Below are 18,862 nucleotides of genomic sequence, written 5' to 3'. Positions count from 1 at the left end.
CACAACTGTTCAGTAAGACATATACCTGTGTCTTGCAGAAATACCATACCAGTCCTGGCATTGATAATAACCTTTAATAACATTTTAACATGGCAACTAAAATTGCAATTTATATTTGTATTACATTGGGATTTATAGAACATTCAACTACGGATGAGTGCTTTACAATTTTACAAAAAGTCTGTAGCAATATCAGTTAGCAAAAGTACTAGCTTTTAGAACAAAATGTTGTTAAACACATTTACCCATTCTGGGTATTAAAAGTAAAAATAATAGTGTCCATACATAAAACATGTGTGTGTGTTTCCCTTTCTGATTTTTAATGTAATGTACAGATATTTTAAAATGTATTCCTTTAATGTGCATAGAGACATGTGCCACCCCCAATGTCTTGCATGTGCTACATTTTCAGCACCCTTACTAAGAGCACATTGAAACCCATTTGTACAGTGGAAGCTAGGCCACCTTTTCCCTTCTATTAGAATAGAGGAATGCAGCAAATCAAACTGTACAGTTCTCTACAGTGCACATAATAGGTAGAAACACTGTATCAAAATACATATTTACATTATAGAACAAAATCCTTAACATTGAAAAGAATGCCCTAAATGAGGGAAAAAAACAAAAAAACGGTGTATACCTTCTGTATTGCGTTTAAAGTGTATTCAGATTGGCTGTATTTGATGATCAGCAGGTAGTCTCCAATTATTGCAACAACCCTTTTTAATAATAATAATAATAATAATACCGGTAAGGATAATAATGTTTTAAAACCGAATTACCATTAATGCTAACAACATGGTTAACAGATCTTTTGTGGGGATTGTGTTCACATTAAGAACTGTCCAATCAGGTTAGCAATGCCCAATACAATAAGAAAACTATGGAAAACAGCAGAAGGCCACCGGAGCTGTCCTGACCGATGAAGTGAAATCATGTGGATGACTGAAGGAAACACAAACACATAGGCAAGACCACAGGTAGCTCCAGAATACCTGCAAAATAAAACACACATGAAAATACACATTACACACAACTTCTTTAATATTCCAGTACAACACATTAATGTGCAGAATGAGAATAAGCAGCCACCAACGTTTAATCCTTCTGTAGATTAAAATCCATCTTTTTTCTTAACTCAGCACTAAGTGGTTTATTTTATAACCCTATTCCCCTCTGCGATAAGACATGGCTAGACGCAATTACAGCAGCGACTGCATTACCTGCATGGATATCCTGGAATAACCCAATAAAAACAGTGGTGGTTGATTCATTCCAGGAGAATTCCCTGGTGATGTCAACTGTAATGCTCTACTAAAATTAAACTGTGGATTATCAACATTTATATAACTTTATACAAAGACTGCCCAAGCATAACTAAATATTTTCAGTGTCATATACAGAACAAAAAAAACAAACAATGACCATGGATACATCCACAACATTCCTTCTACATTACTAATGTAACTGATCACTTTGACAGTATTAAAATGTACTAAAACATTTTAAAAAAAAAACAAAAAAAACACAGAAAACCAACATGTACCTGATAATAGAGCCTATGTTTGGGTAGAATCTTGCCATGAGGACTCCTGCTCCCACAATTATTAGGTTCAAAGTCATCACGTGGAAAACACTTTAAAAAGAAAATAAAGCATACAGCAGGTTCAAATAATGACAATCTTACACAGCAAGTCATTTATGTGAAAAACTTGGGAAACGTCTGCTAGGTTACCTGAAAACTTAGCAATTACAGTAAACCTTTCTATTATGGTAGAAAGTCTACACCACAACCCAAGAATAATTACAATCAACTTATGCAGCCTAACAAAATAACTCCCCCACACCAGGTTCAACAAACATAGGTAAACTTACACAGCACTGTACTGCTTGTCTTTAAAGGGTTTTCATTTCATGCCCTCGATGAGGTGCCTCTTTCAAGTGATTTAAGGCTGTATTTTGTCATAATACACAGACTCAGACACGTTCCATGTGAAACTTAAAAATATTAAAATAATCTTAAATTCAATGACAAATGTTCTGACTAGAAGTCTTTTTCAACGATTGTCAGAGGCCTATCAAGTCTGTTCGGCTCACACAACAACAAAAAAACGAATGATGCGTGGTCGTCTGACACTAGCTCTGAGGTGGCTGCATGGTGGGGCTGCAGAGTGAAAAGAAGCAGACGGCTGACGGCACACGTTTCGGAGGATGCGTGTGTTAGTCTTCGTCTCTCCCGAGTCAGTGCGGGGGTTGCAGCGGTGAGCCAGGCTTACAAATTGGGCATTTCAAATTGGGGAGAAAATGGGGTGAAATACAAATGCCGATTCCAAATTATTAAAAAAAAAAAAAATAGTTGCCTTTACAACTATAATAAAAGCACACTAACCTGGGGTAGGGTTTCCCAAAGATCTGTCCCATCAGCTGGACTCGAACGAGGTAGCCCAGCAATGGATAAACTGTGCTCATCTGGAACAGCAGGCATGCTCTGGCTATGAACACCAGAATGTCACTGCTAGGGAAGTTGTCCAAAAAGTTCTGTAAAAAGAAAAACAGCAAGTATGCAAGTAGCTGAAAACAGGTCTTTGAGATTTGCACAACCTTAGCTGTATGAATATTCAAACCATGAATTCCGCTGTGATACATACTGTAAGAACGCTAGACTGAGGCATACATTGTAAGGAAGAGTCAACCTGTTGTTTATGGGTTCAAGATACTTCTATGATCTGTTCAGATTTAGCCAACATACAAAAATAAAGTTCACCAAAAATGAGACTAAGATTTATACAGCAGTTTTGTTTTGTTTTTGTTTTGTTTCTGGGATCTAGAATGCGTTATGTCTCCACTTAAGCATTTGAGAAAATGCACCCAAGAAACATAAAATATACAGTACTGTCCAAAATACCAACATCCATGTAAATGGATACAAGGACGAGAGACTAGCGCTCAACCCTTCTCATCCACTCACCCACAAAAAAAAACAAAGAAAAAATATTGTATAGGTTATTGTTGTTTTACTGCCACCTACTGTACATTTCTTGCACTACATCAACACTGACAAGCAGATAATGACACTAAAAATCTTTGAATTCTCTTACCGGCTCAATACAGTCTTTAGATAGTGGTGGGGAGGGAAACACTGCAAATATCAAAATCCCAACATACAGGTATGTCAGTCCAACCAGCAAGTAAGCAACAGAGAGGTCCCTTACCTAAAAATAAAGAAATAACAAAGGGGAAGAAATATGATTTTAGTAAGTGCACTTGTATGTTTACAAACAAGGGAAAACAACACTGGAACATTTTCAAGTTGCTTACAACATTTTATTTAAGCAAAGATATGTTTACTTACATTATTTTCCTGGTTCTTGTTGTTTTTAAGCAATGTGATCACACAGTTGTGAATAAAGAAAGCAAGGGTAAGAACTCCAGTAAACTGTGGGAACAGCGACCTGAACTCTTTAGAAAAAAAGAAAAAAAAAGTCAGGGTATTAAAATAAAAACGTATATAAAACAAATATATGCAAAAACAATACTTCTACCAATAATAATAATTTTAACCATGAACAAGATCAATTTTACCATGAAACTGGAAGAGATGGGGCCTACAGCGTTAATCCACTTTCTGGCCAACTTCGGCATAAACAAAAAGACCACTTTGATAATGTTAATAGCCACAAACTTAAAAATCCGATCAATCCTCACAGTTGAAAAGAACGACGAAAGATCAAAGCTGCTTTCCATTTCTTTAATGAGGTAGAGCAGAAACTTTTTATGTTTAACCCCATCGAGGGAGACAGCCATTTTAATGCTGTTTAGAAGGCAATTCAGTAACTCATGTTTGCACTGATGGAATGGAGAAGGCTTGGTGCACCAGCAGGGATGAAAGTCAGGATCAACTAAAAAAAAGAGCTGAGAGGACAAAGGCTGACTGAATGCGAATTCACAATGTATTCTCCATGTCTTGCAGATACACCACAGGACCGGAAGAAAGCTTAGGAGAACCGGTTAAGAGGGGAGATATTACAATCAAGACAACATTTACATTCAAGAGGCACTGAAACTCTCTCAGTGTCTTGATGATAAAATATTATTCATAGGGTTTACCTGGAACAAAAAAGTCTGTCGAATGAAACCAGTGAAACTCTAGGTGAAATCCCAGATGGGCTGCCTTCAAGGTTACCAGAATAATCAGATACGCCACTGAAACTGTACCTAAGGTAAAAAAATAAAAAAAGAGGTCAATGTAAACAGGACAACAAATAAATACGTCAATTTGACAGAAATAGAACAGTCCTACAATCCTTCATACACAAACACTCAAAACAGACTTGCTTTGCAGGTGCTATGAATGTATATATCAATGCCTGTATCCATTTAATTGGTTATTAAATCATACAATCAGCAAATCATTTTCAGAATCAAGACCTAGGTTGCAATGAGGAAGGGGCATTCTGTGCAACTGATCTGAGTATTCCAAATTATTAGCAATATGGGAGCACAAATTCACCACAAATCTCAACAGTCTTTTTAACACATGTTTTTATTTATCGTCTTTTCCACTTAAATACATATTGTATTTATGTGTGTGTGTATTATATATATATATATATATATATATATATATATATATATACTAGCTGAAGTACCCGGCATTGCCTGGGGAAATTCAATATTTCATACATGACAAATTGGGGAATGGTAGCCTTATGGTTTTCTATAAATTACCGATCTTGGGTGTCGCAAAATGCGCTCTTTCCTTTTTTTTAACTTTTTTTTTTTTTGATTGTTGCCATTTTTTATTTTTTTTTAATTTGTGTTCTTTATTTTATTTTTTGGTTTTGTGGGTTTTATTTAATTTGAGATACATGGCTACTGTAGTGCTCCAGCAATGGGGTTACTAAATAAAATACCCCAGGGGGGGCAAAATTTTTGAATCCAAACATAGCCCTCGACCTTCCCCTGGATGAAAGAGGAGGCCATGCAAAGTGTGGTTGCACTGGCTCCTGCCGGGTCTGAATAAATAAAGGAACAGACACAGACAAACTTTCTTCTTATTATATATATATATATAATTATTATTATTTTTTAATCAAACAGGATAAGCAGTTCTCTAGAAAAGTAAAAATGTAAAAGTGACACATGTACATATATACACAGACACAGACAGGCCTCTCCTTATATCCCTTGAGTCTGACACTCTCAAGAAGTTGTGTTAAATATGTCCGAACCAAGTTTCATCACAATTTGATTATTATTATTTGTTTATTTAGCAGACGCCTTTATCCAAGGCGACTTACAGAGAATATGTGTAAAATGTGTGTGATACACTGTATGTACATTCATACACACACAGAGGTGAGAAAAGTAAACAATTAAACTTACCTAGAAAAGTAAATCTTGCGAAGAATGATGCCGACTTGAAATTCAACAGTGGCAGGAGCAGAATAATTAAGTATAAGGGTACAGTTTTGGTTTTATGCCACCACTGGTCAAAAACATCCTCAGTATTATTGCCATAAGTCATATATTCATCAGCACTGTGATTTGCATGGTGCTCTTTGTTGGGAAATGGGCAAATCACTGAAAATAAAAAAAAACAAAAAAAAAAACAACACCATTATCAAAAATGATAAAAATAAGATTTTGAACTTTCCCCTCTATTGCCGTGCCTGAATTTTTAAGATGGAACAGTATTGTATTTTCTACAGGATACCAAAGACATTTCGGTATATAGTTTAAAAAAAGAAGAGATCTATAACATGTATTACATGCATGTTCTGCTTCTGTTGTATGTGATTTTACAGTGTTAACACAGTGGAAACGTGAGCTTACCCACAACCTGGCCCTGGACAGTATATATAAGACATGCCAATATAAAAAGATTTCTCCCAGGTAAGCCAGTGGAGGTAATCAAAGTTTAGAACTTTATAGGTCCAACTTTGAAAAAAAAGTGCAAAGGCTAACTTTAACGGTATAAAAACTCAAGAGTCAGAACAATACCTTACTTCCTCCTTCCCACAGTAGTTTTATACTATTGCAAAGGCTTTGTAGATCCCTCAGAAATGCTGTCTTTGCTGTTGCTTTAAAATTGTGCCCTACATGTTCTCCTCACAGTGCACATTACAAGACTGTACAGCAAGTGGATTTCTGACTCCTCCCACAGCTATGCCTCAGAGACAGGGTCTGCCAGGGCTTGCAAATGTGGGATTGGTTCACCAATCCGCAACGGATTACAAATTCTTAAAGACGAACACCTTTAAATGATTCTGACCATGCAAAATCTATGATAATTCTGTAAAGTGCATAAAAGTAATCCTTAATTAAAAAAGATAGCACAACATAAGTTTACTTACCTCTGTCAGTTCCATTTGTGCCAACATCTGTGTCAGTAACATTAACATGATGAACGTAATCTACAAGCAGAAAGAGGAATAGGTTTTAGAAGTATGTCCAGCACATTTCTGTGGTATCATTTCTAACAGCACAGGTAAAGTATCATACCAGTAGTAACTTACTGTAAATGAATTTTCCTGTGTTAAACAAGAAGTTGGACATCAGCACCCAGTAGACAATCATTGCACCGACCAGAGACACCATTGAGAATGCAAGACTAGACCACTGTCCAAACGAACCAAAATAGTATTTGCAAACATCTGGAAACTCCCAGCTTGATGTATCTATAAAAGCTGGAAAATCAAATGCACACAGAAGTCAGATTTAGTTATCTTGCAGCAAATAATCAACAGTTAAAAGGAAATGAAACACTGAAACACACAATATGAAAGTCATTTCTACAAAATAATGCAGTATTAGTTATTGTCCTTCAATTATTTTTTTTTTAAGCTGAAGCACTAACAGATAACGACATAGAACGTCTGTACAGCACTGAAACACTACGTTTAAAAAAAACTCAACTGTAGTGCTGAACCTCGTCTTCATTAATATTAGCATCATAATTGGAGTACAATATCCTTCAACACCATTGTGAAATTTACCAGAACGTTGGTTGTTCTTCATACATGGATCACAATGTTGTTCAGTACCATGCTGAATTGCTCAATTGTGCATTACTGTAAGATCATTAATGATTATTTTGTTAATGGAAAATGTGTTTGCAGAAATAAATATATTCTTCGGCATTAATGATTATTTTGTTAATTGACAATTTATATGTAGGAATAAATACATTCTTCGATAATACACCTACATTTACCAATACACTTTGGTAAATCATAAGATTAACCGGTAAATGTCTGAAAAGCAATCTATTTCTTCATAATTTCAGACGTTTACCACCTTATTTGGTAAATGTTGGCATTTACTGGTAAAACTTAAGACTGACCAGAGTCTGACTTTTACTGTAACATTTTATATATATATAAATGCTGATTAGCACGCTAATTGTGGGAAATCTAATGTTACTCCAAGTTTAGTGTCTATGAAACCAGGCAGAATGTTTTCATTCATACAGAGTCACTGCAATAAATAATCAAATTGATAATCATCTTCTGCAATACCACCGAGTAACCAACTCCTACAGCTCAGTGACAGTCACAAATATATTGTTCTTATGCCATAGTGACCCAAGTTACCCACCCTGTAGAACTGTTTTTAGTTTATAGTTTTAATTCGGAACATGTAAAAGTTCACTTACGTACTGCAGCACGAGATTTCAACACTCTCAGACAGCAGTAAAGAGTCAGAATGCCCATCAGAATAACGATGATGACTCCAAAAGTGAATCCTGCCTGCAAGAATAAAATAACATTGTGTGATGTAACACAGAGTCAACAATAAGCAGCAGGGGCATTTGAATTTCAGTTATCAGTACAATAAAAATAAGAGGCTTTGAACTCACCTGCTTGATTCCCCATGGAATGCTAAGTATAGATGTTCCCATCATAGTATTCCAAATGGCAAAGCTGAAATAATTCAACAGCAGTTAAAAGGCAGGAACATTATAATAAAGCTGCAGACCCATCAAAGTGTTGCAGGACAGTTTAGTGGTTAAAACTGTTACAGTCAGCACTCACATATCCGACCCTATCAAATCTGGACGTCAGTGACGGTTAAAAGAGTGCGACGCATATCGGATTGTATTTTTCTTTTTGGCCCATTCCAACCCTTGTCCGTTTTTCAGGGAACACAAAAAAGATACAATGTCAAAAATACATAGCTGAAAGCACGGTGTTTTTAAATAAGTAGGTTTCCATTTAGACGTCCTGTAGTTGGTTTTGTTGGTACAGTACTAGATTTTCAATAGAAGAAGTATTTTAATTCAGAACGATAGGATTCTGAAAATATCACTTGCCAAAAGACAAATGGACAAGCGGACTGCAATACAGTACAAATTCGGTATTTAGCAGTATGTAAAATTCCCCATTAACGACCCAACAGCAAAATGAAATCAAAATGCTACCCATGCACAGAACTGCGTAAAATGTAAAAGGCAATGCAATTTAGAAAAATATTTAAACAAACAACAAAAAAAAACCCAACAACAACAACGTTTCCAGAATTAAAACAGTATCCAAAGTCAGTCTTCAAAATTGCAGAACATAGTGCCTGATAAGGCCCTAATGTCACAGTTCACTTACAAATGTAAATGTAAAAGCAACTAAAGAACAAAAAAAAAAAACATCACAGTATCCCAAAGCTGTTTAAAGATGAACTGTTTTACATCACAGTATCCAAAGCTGTTTAAAGATGAACTGTTTTACATGACAGTATCCAAAGCTGTTTAAAGATGAACTGTTTCACATGACAGTATCCAAAGCTGTTTAAAGATGAACTGTTTCACATGACAGTATCCCAAAGCTGTTTAAAGATGAACTGTTTCACATGACAGTATCCAAAGCTGTTTAAAGATGAACTGTTTCACATGACAGTATCCAAAGCTGTTTAAAGATGAACTGTTTCACATGACAGTATCCCAAAGCTGTTTAAAGATGAACTGTTTTACATCACTGTATCCCAAAACTGTTTAAAGATTAATTGTTTCACAGGACAGTATCCCAAAGCTGTTTAAAGATTAACTGTTTCACATGACAGTATCCCAAAGCTGTTTAAAGATGAACTGTTTCACATGACAGTATCCCAAAGCTGTTTAAAGATGAACTGTTTCACATGACAGTATCCAAAGCTGTTTAAAGATGAACTGTTTCACATCACAGTATCCAAAGCTGTTTAAAGATGAACTGTTTCACATGACAGTATCCCAAAGCTGTTTAAAGATGAACTGTTTCACATGACAGTATCCAAAGCTGTTTAAAGATGAACTGTTTCACATGACAGTATCCAAAGCTGTTTAAAGATGAACTGTTTCACATGACAGTATCCCAAAGCTGTTTAAAGATGAACTGTTTCACATGACAGTATCCCAAAGCTGTTTAAAGATGAACTGTTTTACATGACAGTATCCAAAGCTGTTTAAAGATGAACTGTTTTACATGACAGTATCCCAAAGCTGTTTAAAGATTAACTGTTTCACATGACAGTATCCAAAGCTGTTTAAAGATGAACTGTTTCACATGACAGTATCCAAAGCTGTTTAAAGATGAACTGTTTCACATGACAGTATCCAAAGCTGTTTAAAGATTAACTGTTTTACATGACAGTATCCAAAGCTGTTTAAAGATGAACTGTTTCACATGACAGTATCCCAAAGCTGTTTAAAGATGAACTGTTTCACATGACAGTATCCCAAAGCTGTTTAAAGATGAACTGTTTCACATGACAGTATCCAAAGCTGTTTAAAGATGAACTGTTTCACATCACAGTATCCCAAAGCTGTTTAAAGATGAACTGTTTTACATGACAGTATCCAAAGCTGTTTAAAGATGAACTGTTTCACATGACAGTATCCAAAGCTGTTTAAAGATGAACTGTTTCACATGACAGTATCCAAAGCTGTTTAAAGATGAACTGTTTCACATGACAGTATCCAAAGCTGTTTAAAGATGAACTGTTTCACATGACAGTATCCAAAGCTGTTTAAAGATGAACTGTTTCACATGACAGTATCCCAAAGCTGTTTAAAGATGAACTGTTTCACATGACAGTATCCCAAAGCTGTTTAAAGATGAACTGTTTTACATCACAGTATCCAAAGCTGTTTAAAGATTAACTGTTTTACATGACAGTATCCCAAAGCTGTTTAAAGATGAACTGTTTCACATGACAGTATCCAAAGCTGTTTAAAGATGAACTGTTTCACATGACAGTATCCAAAGCTGTTTAAAGATGAACTGTTTCACATGACAGTATCCAAAGCTGTTTAAAGATGAACTGTTTTACATCACAGTATCCCAAAGCTGTTTAAAGATGAACTGTTTCACATGACAGTAGCTCTCGCTCGCTTTGTTGTTGCTGTCTTTTCGTCAGGTGAAATTGGAGGAAGCGCTGTGTAAATGCACAATAAAGACTGACTGATTTGCACATGCAAAAAAAGAAAAGAAAAAACACAACCTGTGACGCATAATCAAATAGATTGTAACATTGAAGAGATGGGCTTTGTATCAGAAAACTGGTGACGGAGTCCGAAATCATGTGCATTAATTTGTTTCATATATATAATGGGGATTGATTTGTTTCTTAATACAAGGACAGTAAAAGTGACTGACGTGTATCCGAGTGTCGTATATCCGAGTGCTGACTGTATATCAAAATGATGTCCTTCCCCATAGCAACTTAAATACAGGGATGAAGGCAATAAACTCAGGCTGCTTACTGGGTATCACACAATCAGGCACATGGGTGCATTTTCTTTGTTGAGACAATGTATCTACTTATTTTGGTTTCTTATCTGCTCCCTATTTTACTGCATTTAATCCTGTACTTTAGAGTACTATAATCTGTCAAGTGTTATTTAATCTGTAGTATTTTGTATTTAATTATATCCTGATGTAACTATCACTGACACTGTTATCTGCTCTGTTATTGAATCGTATTTTGTCATACTTGTACTTGCTAGAACCAAAGTCATTGTATTTTATCTTGCTCTTAATTGATGATTCTTGAAATGTATTTTTGTTTACGACTGTAAATTGCCCTGGATAAGGTGGATAAGGGAGTCTGCTAAGAAATAAATAATAATAATAATAATAATACCTAAGCTCATGCCCCTGTCTACAAGTACACAGTTGAACTGAAGTGTAAATGAATGTCACATTTATAAAATATGCATTACTATACAAATGATAGTCAAATTGATAACAGACCACTTTAAGGCTTCAAGATATAAACTATTTTTTTCTGACCCATTACTAAGGACGTCCGGGTGTTTGAGGGAGAGCTCACTTTTCCTTCCTGTGTCAGATTCACTCACGAAACCAGACCCTAGATATTGACCTTTACCACAGACTGCGACACGGTTCCAGGATGTCTTCACTTTTTTTGGTACAGTGTGGTGCATGAAAAATCTTCATGTCCCCATTTAAAGTAGAAAAAACAATAACTAATCAGTGTGTCTCCTTAAGATCAAACTCTGTCTCGTCACGTCTGATTACACAGAGAATCTTGTGAGATGTCATAGCAAAACGAGTTACACAAGGGCAAGTTTAAAATACAGATGCAGAAAGAAATGCAATTTTACACGTGAGGATGTTTCTAATTAGGAGAATGCTTCAGATTGTTTACAGCATAAACTTTACAAATGTATGGAACACGTTTCTAAGGGACTGGGACTTGACAGCTGAAAATGAAACAAAGAAAGACACCATGCAAACAAACGTTACGAAAAGGTTTTCTCCTCGATAATATCAGTAATGTACCGTTACAGTACGTGTTGCGTGCAGCGTTCTGTTTAGCTCACTTTACTGTTTCTACTTGTTACAGCTGTTGAGCATGTTATAATGCGGTACACTTACATGGTGATTATGCTGGGATTTTTTCCTGACCCATCAGCATTCCCCTGAATTTTAAAAGCAGTTCCTAAAGGGCTGTAAACATAGATCTCATCAGGAGCAGGAATCACATGATCTGGAGGGATCTGCAAGAACAAGGCATGTCATTTTACACTGAAGTGCACTCACTGGTAACAGCTACTGTACTGAAACAGTACTTATAAGCACAGAATGTGTGCTTAGGGCCACTTTTTGTAAGCTTTTTACTCCTAACTGTTAGCATTAGCGCACTTTGTAAGTAAGGAACAATGCACACAATAATCTTACCAGAAAACAAAAATAACATATTTGATTTAGGGGATTGTAAACAGTTGATCCACTTGATTGGAATTTAGAAAGAGCAACAAATGTGAGGAAACAAAGTCCTACCAGCAGCCTGTCGGAGGAGCCTGTTAATCTGCTGTAGTACTGCATTCTGCTGTTCATCACAGAGGCTTCTGCAGACACTCGCTCCTGCATATCCTCGTCCACAATATTCCTGGGCTCCACATAAAAAGGCCTGAACAAGAGAAAAACAAAAAACAAAAGCTGCTAAAGCCATGTATCCATACTGTACTTGGTACAAATATCCCCTACAGTAAATATAGAACCAAATAAATAAACACCTTAAGACTACCTTAGGCATTCACAAAAATAGATAGCCATGGCTTGTGAGATTTGAGATATTATATTTCTAACAGCAACAGAAACCAAATAAATAATAATAAAATACAACTGTGTTGCAAATTTATAGCCCACATTTTAAAGTGTTTGGTCTCTTTCTGCAACATGGCAGTTTTAAATAAAAGGCAAGTTCTGCCTTGTACTCAAAATGGATCATGACAAATACCCAACATGGGGTCAGTGACAAGACAAATGCAAGACTTGGTCAATTTACCCACAGCGACTCACTAGTTTCCCCTGTACTTGCTGAAATTTTCAAGGAAATGAAAATGAAAATGACAGGAGGGCTATGCAACAAGCAGAGGAAAAAGATCTGAGTAATGCTTTTCAGAAACGTTTCTGTACTGCTTTAATTAGAATTCCACGATATTGCAATTGCCTATAGTTGTGCAAGTACTGGCTTGTTCACTTTGACTTAAAAAGTGCTACATGTAGAATGACTGGCAATTTGGACATTTTCAAAAAGAGGATAGGCCCCAACCATTCCTTTGTACTCAGGCCCTTTAAATTTTATAAACACATCAGGATCACAGAGTACTTGGAGAACAGCTATCCTGGCTGTTATATAGGTTGTACAGGTCATTACACCTTTCGACTGCCTTCTCTGAGAACACTAAAACGTCTCCTGTGAACAACCTCCCAGGCACTCTTGGTGACCTAAAGCCAAACATGAGGGGGAAATGTGCCAAATTTACTTCAGACATCTTGCTAAATGTCTCAAACCGTTGCCGTGGGAACAGTGACCCGGGTTAGCCAATATAGAACTAAGAACAGAACTTGCTTTGTGCTGTAAATGTATAGCAACAAAGAGTTGAAATACTCATCCATCTTTTGATATGTCTGAGGAGGCTATAAAAGAGCTCCCATGTAATTTCTTTAGCTTACATTACAACTAAAATGAAGTGTTAAGGGAGTACTACTTAATGTTTGTTTATTTTATATTTTGTCATGTTGTACGAATAAATCACTTTTGTTTAAATAATTCTGAATACTCTCAATTGCAAGCCTTCATATACAGTGTATACCTCACTCCAGAACTTGAATCAAGAGTAATGATCTATTACTGGATTTGTTATAAATTATAAATCTGATGTTATTTTGAGAGAATAATATCACACAGGGTTTATGCACTCTAATGAATACCAATTGTTAATTTCTTAATACACTACAAATCTCCCTTACAATCCTCATTCATTGCATCTGTCCTATGCTCGTTCTGTTGCTAGAAAGACATTTACATGTACAAACTTCAGTAAACACTTCAACTCAGAGACATTCGACACTACTTTAATTCTGTACATTATTAATTTGCCACAGCATATAAATGTATCATTTAAGTCATATTGTACCAAATTCAAGTACCACCAAGGAACCAATTTCCACAACAACTAAAACTAACATGGATACAGCCGTATAAAAGATGTGATCGCTACAAAGAGGGCCGAGTTATAAAAACACAGACACATAACTGCGACGCAAGTTTTCAACGTCACAGAAATCTAGATTTTTCATCTTCCCATTTTGTCTAGTTTAACTTGACCATTTTGTGGCAATCTAGTACCTCTGGGTTTATTTGAGCCACAGTGCAGAAAGTATGAGAGCTTGTGACCACCCACTGATAAAAATAAATCTCCAACTTCAAGCTGTCAGCATTGCTTAATGAACAAACACTCTGTGAAGTATCTGAGGTTTTGATTGCACTGAAAACGTCACCATCCGTTGCCGGGGGTTTGTGAAATAGCTGAGAGATTATTTCATAAGAACTTGTTATGAAGAGCGAGGAGACTGCAGATATAACTGCCCCTCATTTCAGGAACCCTCGGACGACTGTTTAGGATTTTCACACTCTCCTACCACCTCTGGATCTCACAGATTATTACATTCTTGAAACATAATAACTGCTGTGGTATCTACATTGAGCACATTTGGCACTGAACATATAGCCTTAAATGGAAAGCAAGAGGTAGAATAACTTGACTATAAAGAAACAATTAATTTTAATAGTTACTGCAGAGGCAGAATATGTCGGTTTGAGGAGTACATACATTACAGGAATATGTGTACTTATAAAAGGTCCTACTGATTATTAGGAATACTGGAAATATACAAATATACCAATAAAGTAACACAACCAAAAACAAATATCTAACAACAGAAATGCATCGTTTCAAAGAGAATAAAGTCTAAGGAATCATTTGGAAGTACTTTATCCATTATAAAACTTTTTTTTTTTTTTTTTTAATCATTCTTAATTTTATAAATATATTCCAGCCACAAACAGCAGCCTAAAACGTATTAAAAAATACTACGAACCATCTCTAGTTTGTTAAGATAAGGTACAAATTACCTCATCTAAATCAGTGCACCATCAATAGCCACGTTATTACGAGGGAAATCCCATGGCAGAGGAAAACATGGGTCTGATGATATCAAACTGACCAGATTCATAGTAAAAATAACTTGTTTTAAAAAAGTGTCCAGAATGTAGATTCACCTAAAGCATTTAAAACCATTAGGATTTACCATAGTTCTTCTTACTTTATTACCACACTATGAGAACCAAACAACTCAAAGGTGCTTAAGAAACCTTGAACTATACACCTTACTTATCTGGCTCTCGTCTTGTAAAATGAACAGGATGTGATTATCACTCATTTCAGCAAGGCGTCCTATATACAAACTTCCGAATCAGGACTGTCTCAGATCTCAGTACTTGATCAGCACGAAGCAGAGTGTTGCATTTATCATACAGGATTGTTAACAGTAATTATCTGTAGCATACACCATTTGCTGCTAAATTAATTTGAAGTAATTTGCATGGTTTACAAATTGCATGCTGGTGATACATTAACAGTGGAAGAACTGCGCACCAATGTACCATGAAGTGGCTTTATAAATGGCCAGTAAAGACAAAACCATGAAATCACAAAACACTCAACCCACTCACAGTGTTTCAATAACTTAACATGTGACCCGAATGAGCCATTCCTTCCAAACACTGGAAGAACATAGATTATTTTAAACTACGTTTATCTAGAATAATGCATTTCCAGCAATATCAACATGTATTTTATGTATTATTTTGTGTAAAACAGTGCTGTAAAACAGAACCCGGACAGAGTCCATTCTCTTTTTTAACTATTAACTAAATTCACTGCATTTTATGACGTGGTAAATGCCATCATGTGTTTTTAAGTGAGGTAAGAATTTGACCTGAATACCAAAATTGTGTTTTTCACTGCAGATGCAATTTTAATTCTACGATCCTGAGTCATTCTTTATTTTATATTTTCCCTGTGAAATACTACGCTTCACAGAACCAGGGTAAAATAGTACAAACAACATGCATGTCGGTGATATAATGCTGGAAAAGTCTGCATTAAAAAAACAACATTTCACAACCGGTAGTTGTGTACACACTATTATTGTTCTCTTACTGATTAAACTAAGTATGCGTACCTTTTAGATTTTGGATCCAGTGAGTCTAACCCATTCTGATCTGCCTCAACATAGCTCTCTTCAGCTCTAACTGGATCCAGTAGTGGCTTTCCGTCTTCTTCCATGCTTGTTTGAGTTTTTACACCAACAGAAAACCTCATTTAAAAAGCACAACCTAGGAGAAAAAGAAGAAGTTACTAAACAGATTATCTACAGTGTCATCATTTAATAACACTTCAATTGAATACTATTTGAACAGAAATGTGATCTGATACATGTACGGGTGGTTGTTTACCTTGCATCCCGGACCTTTTCATTTATATGTCATCTCGAAAGTCGCCAACTATAAGACTGAAAGAAAAGAAAAATCAGATTACATGCTTTCAAATGTTTCAGAGTCTAGCTTAATTATAAACAAATAAAAGAAAACTCCAATTCATTTCAACTGATAGCTGACAAAATGCGCTTGTCTACACCTTGTTTCTGTAACATAGTACTTGAAACTTGGTAGGCAATCTGACTTTTAAAAACCGCACAACTTACAGTAGCTGAGATTTGAAAAACATCCTCTATGTGGCTGATAACAAAATGAAAGCTTTGGAGCACCAGAATGGATCTCTGAGAAGGTTTTCTACCTGGTCACCTCACACAACAAAATGAAAGTCGTTTTCACAGACAGCTGCTTTCCTACTTCTGCTATGTAATTTTAATAAAAGTAAAACTAAACTAAAAATCTTCTTAGTCCAGTAGATAACTGTTTTAAACAAAGTGCCTATAACTGTTTAAAGAGTGTTGTTTTTTCGGGACCCACAAAACAGAACTTTATTTTAGGCCAGATAAGTAGATTACATTTTTTTTGCAACCAGAATAAGGTTTTCTTTGTGACTGTATTAGAAATGTAATTCATGTCTAAATGTTTCTGAAAAGTATTTGTTGTGCAAGTGAAATATTAGTAAGATCTAATACAATGACTATTTCAGGAATATAAATAAGAACACATGCATAGCAGTGCGATCCATTCCTGGTTTTACTATGAGTTTAATAAGACACACCAGAGCTTGCTACCTATACACTGTGGCTAATTAAGCTTGTAGTAAAACCTGGAATGCATGAAACTGTCTTATTTGCAGCTTGTGATTCAACTGAAATACAGAGATCCATGTAAAGAAAAGCGCAGCGTCATTGAATGCTCAACCACACTAGGATAAGTTTGTTTTGTCAAGCCAAACATTCCAAAGAGCATGCGAATCCCATGTGCCTGTATGTAGAATCTAAAAGCAGAAATTACAACAATATGACTTTTCAAGTGGTAGATCCTGCAAATATCTGATGTCTCTTTATGTCTTTTTCAAAGATACTCTAAGACTTGCTGTAAAAACTGATCTGCTTCCATAATTAGGTTTGTTATTTAAAGCCATCTTATTCAGCAGATAATCCCCCCTTTAATTATTCTGTGCATTTGTCTGCCGGCCCATCTTTTGTGTGACACCCAGCACCTGTGGTCTTGCTTTATCTATTCAGCTTCTCCTTTTTCCGGCTGACTAGTTTGTTCACAACCTTTAGAACCACTGAGCTTTCAGGAACTACATCAGCAATGGGTATTATTATTAAAATGTTTCCATACAGTATAAAAGTATCAGTGTGTGTAATAGTACAAGTTACTTACTCGATCCACAAAGTTTATTCATTCGCCAAACATTTCACTTGTACTGACAATAAAATCCTAAATAGGGCATGCTGCTTGCAAGTTTACCATTTCTGTGCATGAGATTGTTGTGTATCTTAACTAGTGTACTACAATGTATTAATGCTGCTCTGTGACAAACTAAATCATACATACATCAATTTACATTAGCACTCATGTTAAGAAAAAGAATACCACACGATCATGACAAAAATAAAACCAGGTCTTGATACAGTATTTTTTTTACAACTTGTTGACAAAGTTAACCCTAATTACTTTAAAAAGTATCCCTACAATGTGGAAAGTACCAGAGAATGCTTCCAGGAGACACACAGCTAGGGAAAGCACCCTGTCAAACATATAATCGAATTGAAGGCAACGGCACAAAATTCAGAACAAGAAAAGCAAGTTAATATTTACAGTACTTTGGAGAATCCGTGTCCCAACTGAGTAAAATAATGTGAGAGAAGGGTATGCTCACTGATGTGTGGAATCCATCGTGTGTTGAGGAAATGCTATGTATTGATCTCATTGATGATCGAATTAACGTCATATTAATTCGACCACCAGCTGCACCATGCTGACCCAGTCATATTTAACAGCACGGTAAGCAACAAACCGCTTAATTGCACACTTCTGCTGTCCTCTAACTATATACACGTATCACAATGCATTACTGCATGTTGTTTACTATCTGACCATCACCATCACATTCATTCTTACGTCAATTATGTTTCTGCAGCTCTTTATTCCCACGTCAAATCTACTTTTACTTACCTACAAATGCTGGGATTCTGCCTCGGGAAGCCGGTGCCGTTACCGGTAGCAGAAGCTAGCAGCTTAGGCTACAACACTACCAACATACAGTACTTTGAAAACAGGAAACGAGCACAAATGTAAACTGCACATGCTTGGTAAACAGATTGGTTCGTGGGATCTGTAGTCTTTTAGGTCTTTGTCATTTTTTTTTTTTTTTTTGTGGCGCTTGAATCATACTACAATTCCCCGAATAAACCTCAAGTGGTCAGCTTGTTGCTGCACACCAAGGTTCAGTCGGTTTGGGACTTGGTGCCAAATACTGTCTAAAGCACAATTGTAATAATAAGTGATAATGTGCTAAATATTGTATAACTGTATTGATTTGATATTTTAATTGTTTTACAAGATCAGA

The 18,862-nt window shown here is 35.9% G+C and overlaps 1 protein-coding gene across 2 annotated transcripts in view; it reads right to left on the bottom strand.

The window, feature by feature from the left end:
• Nucleotides 1-55: 55 nt before the first annotated feature.
• The window catches only part of LOC117963651 (neutral amino acid transporter 9-like), a 21,325-nt gene continuing 2,518 nt past the window's right edge, over nt 56-18,862 (bottom strand). The window contains exons 1-16 of one of the 2 annotated variants that reach the window (XM_058990430.1): nt 18,469-18,627; nt 16,303-16,358; nt 16,029-16,182; nt 12,276-12,405; nt 11,871-11,992; nt 7,862-7,925; nt 7,658-7,751; nt 6,519-6,689; nt 6,357-6,416; nt 5,386-5,583; nt 4,108-4,215; nt 3,353-3,459; nt 3,099-3,212; nt 2,390-2,538; nt 1,547-1,636; nt 56-995 (exon numbers count right to left, since the gene is read on the bottom strand). In XM_058990430.1, the coding sequence (XP_058846413.1) occupies nt 830-995; nt 1,547-1,636; nt 2,390-2,538; nt 3,099-3,212; nt 3,353-3,459; nt 4,108-4,215; nt 5,386-5,583; nt 6,357-6,416; nt 6,519-6,689; nt 7,658-7,751; nt 7,862-7,925; nt 11,871-11,992; nt 12,276-12,405; nt 16,029-16,168 (1,713 nt within the window). In that variant the 5' untranslated portion in view covers nt 16,169-16,182; nt 16,303-16,358; nt 18,469-18,627 and the 3' untranslated portion in view covers nt 56-829. Of the gene's footprint in view, nt 996-1,546; nt 1,637-2,389; nt 2,539-3,098; nt 3,213-3,352; nt 3,460-4,107; nt 4,216-5,385; nt 5,584-6,356; nt 6,417-6,518; nt 6,690-7,657; nt 7,752-7,861; nt 7,926-11,870; nt 11,993-12,275; nt 12,406-16,028; nt 16,183-16,302; nt 16,359-18,468; nt 18,628-18,862 lie in introns of those variants that run through there. The other variant, XM_058990436.1, reaches the window with a different exon arrangement.

The sequence above is a fragment of the Acipenser ruthenus genome, chromosome 2, assembly GCF_902713425.1.
Source record: "Acipenser ruthenus chromosome 2, fAciRut3.2 maternal haplotype, whole genome shotgun sequence".
Taxonomy (NCBI): Eukaryota; Metazoa; Chordata; class Actinopteri; order Acipenseriformes; family Acipenseridae; genus Acipenser; species Acipenser ruthenus.
Note: the sequence above shows the minus strand (reverse complement) of the source record. Positions and strands in the feature narration are given on the sequence as shown.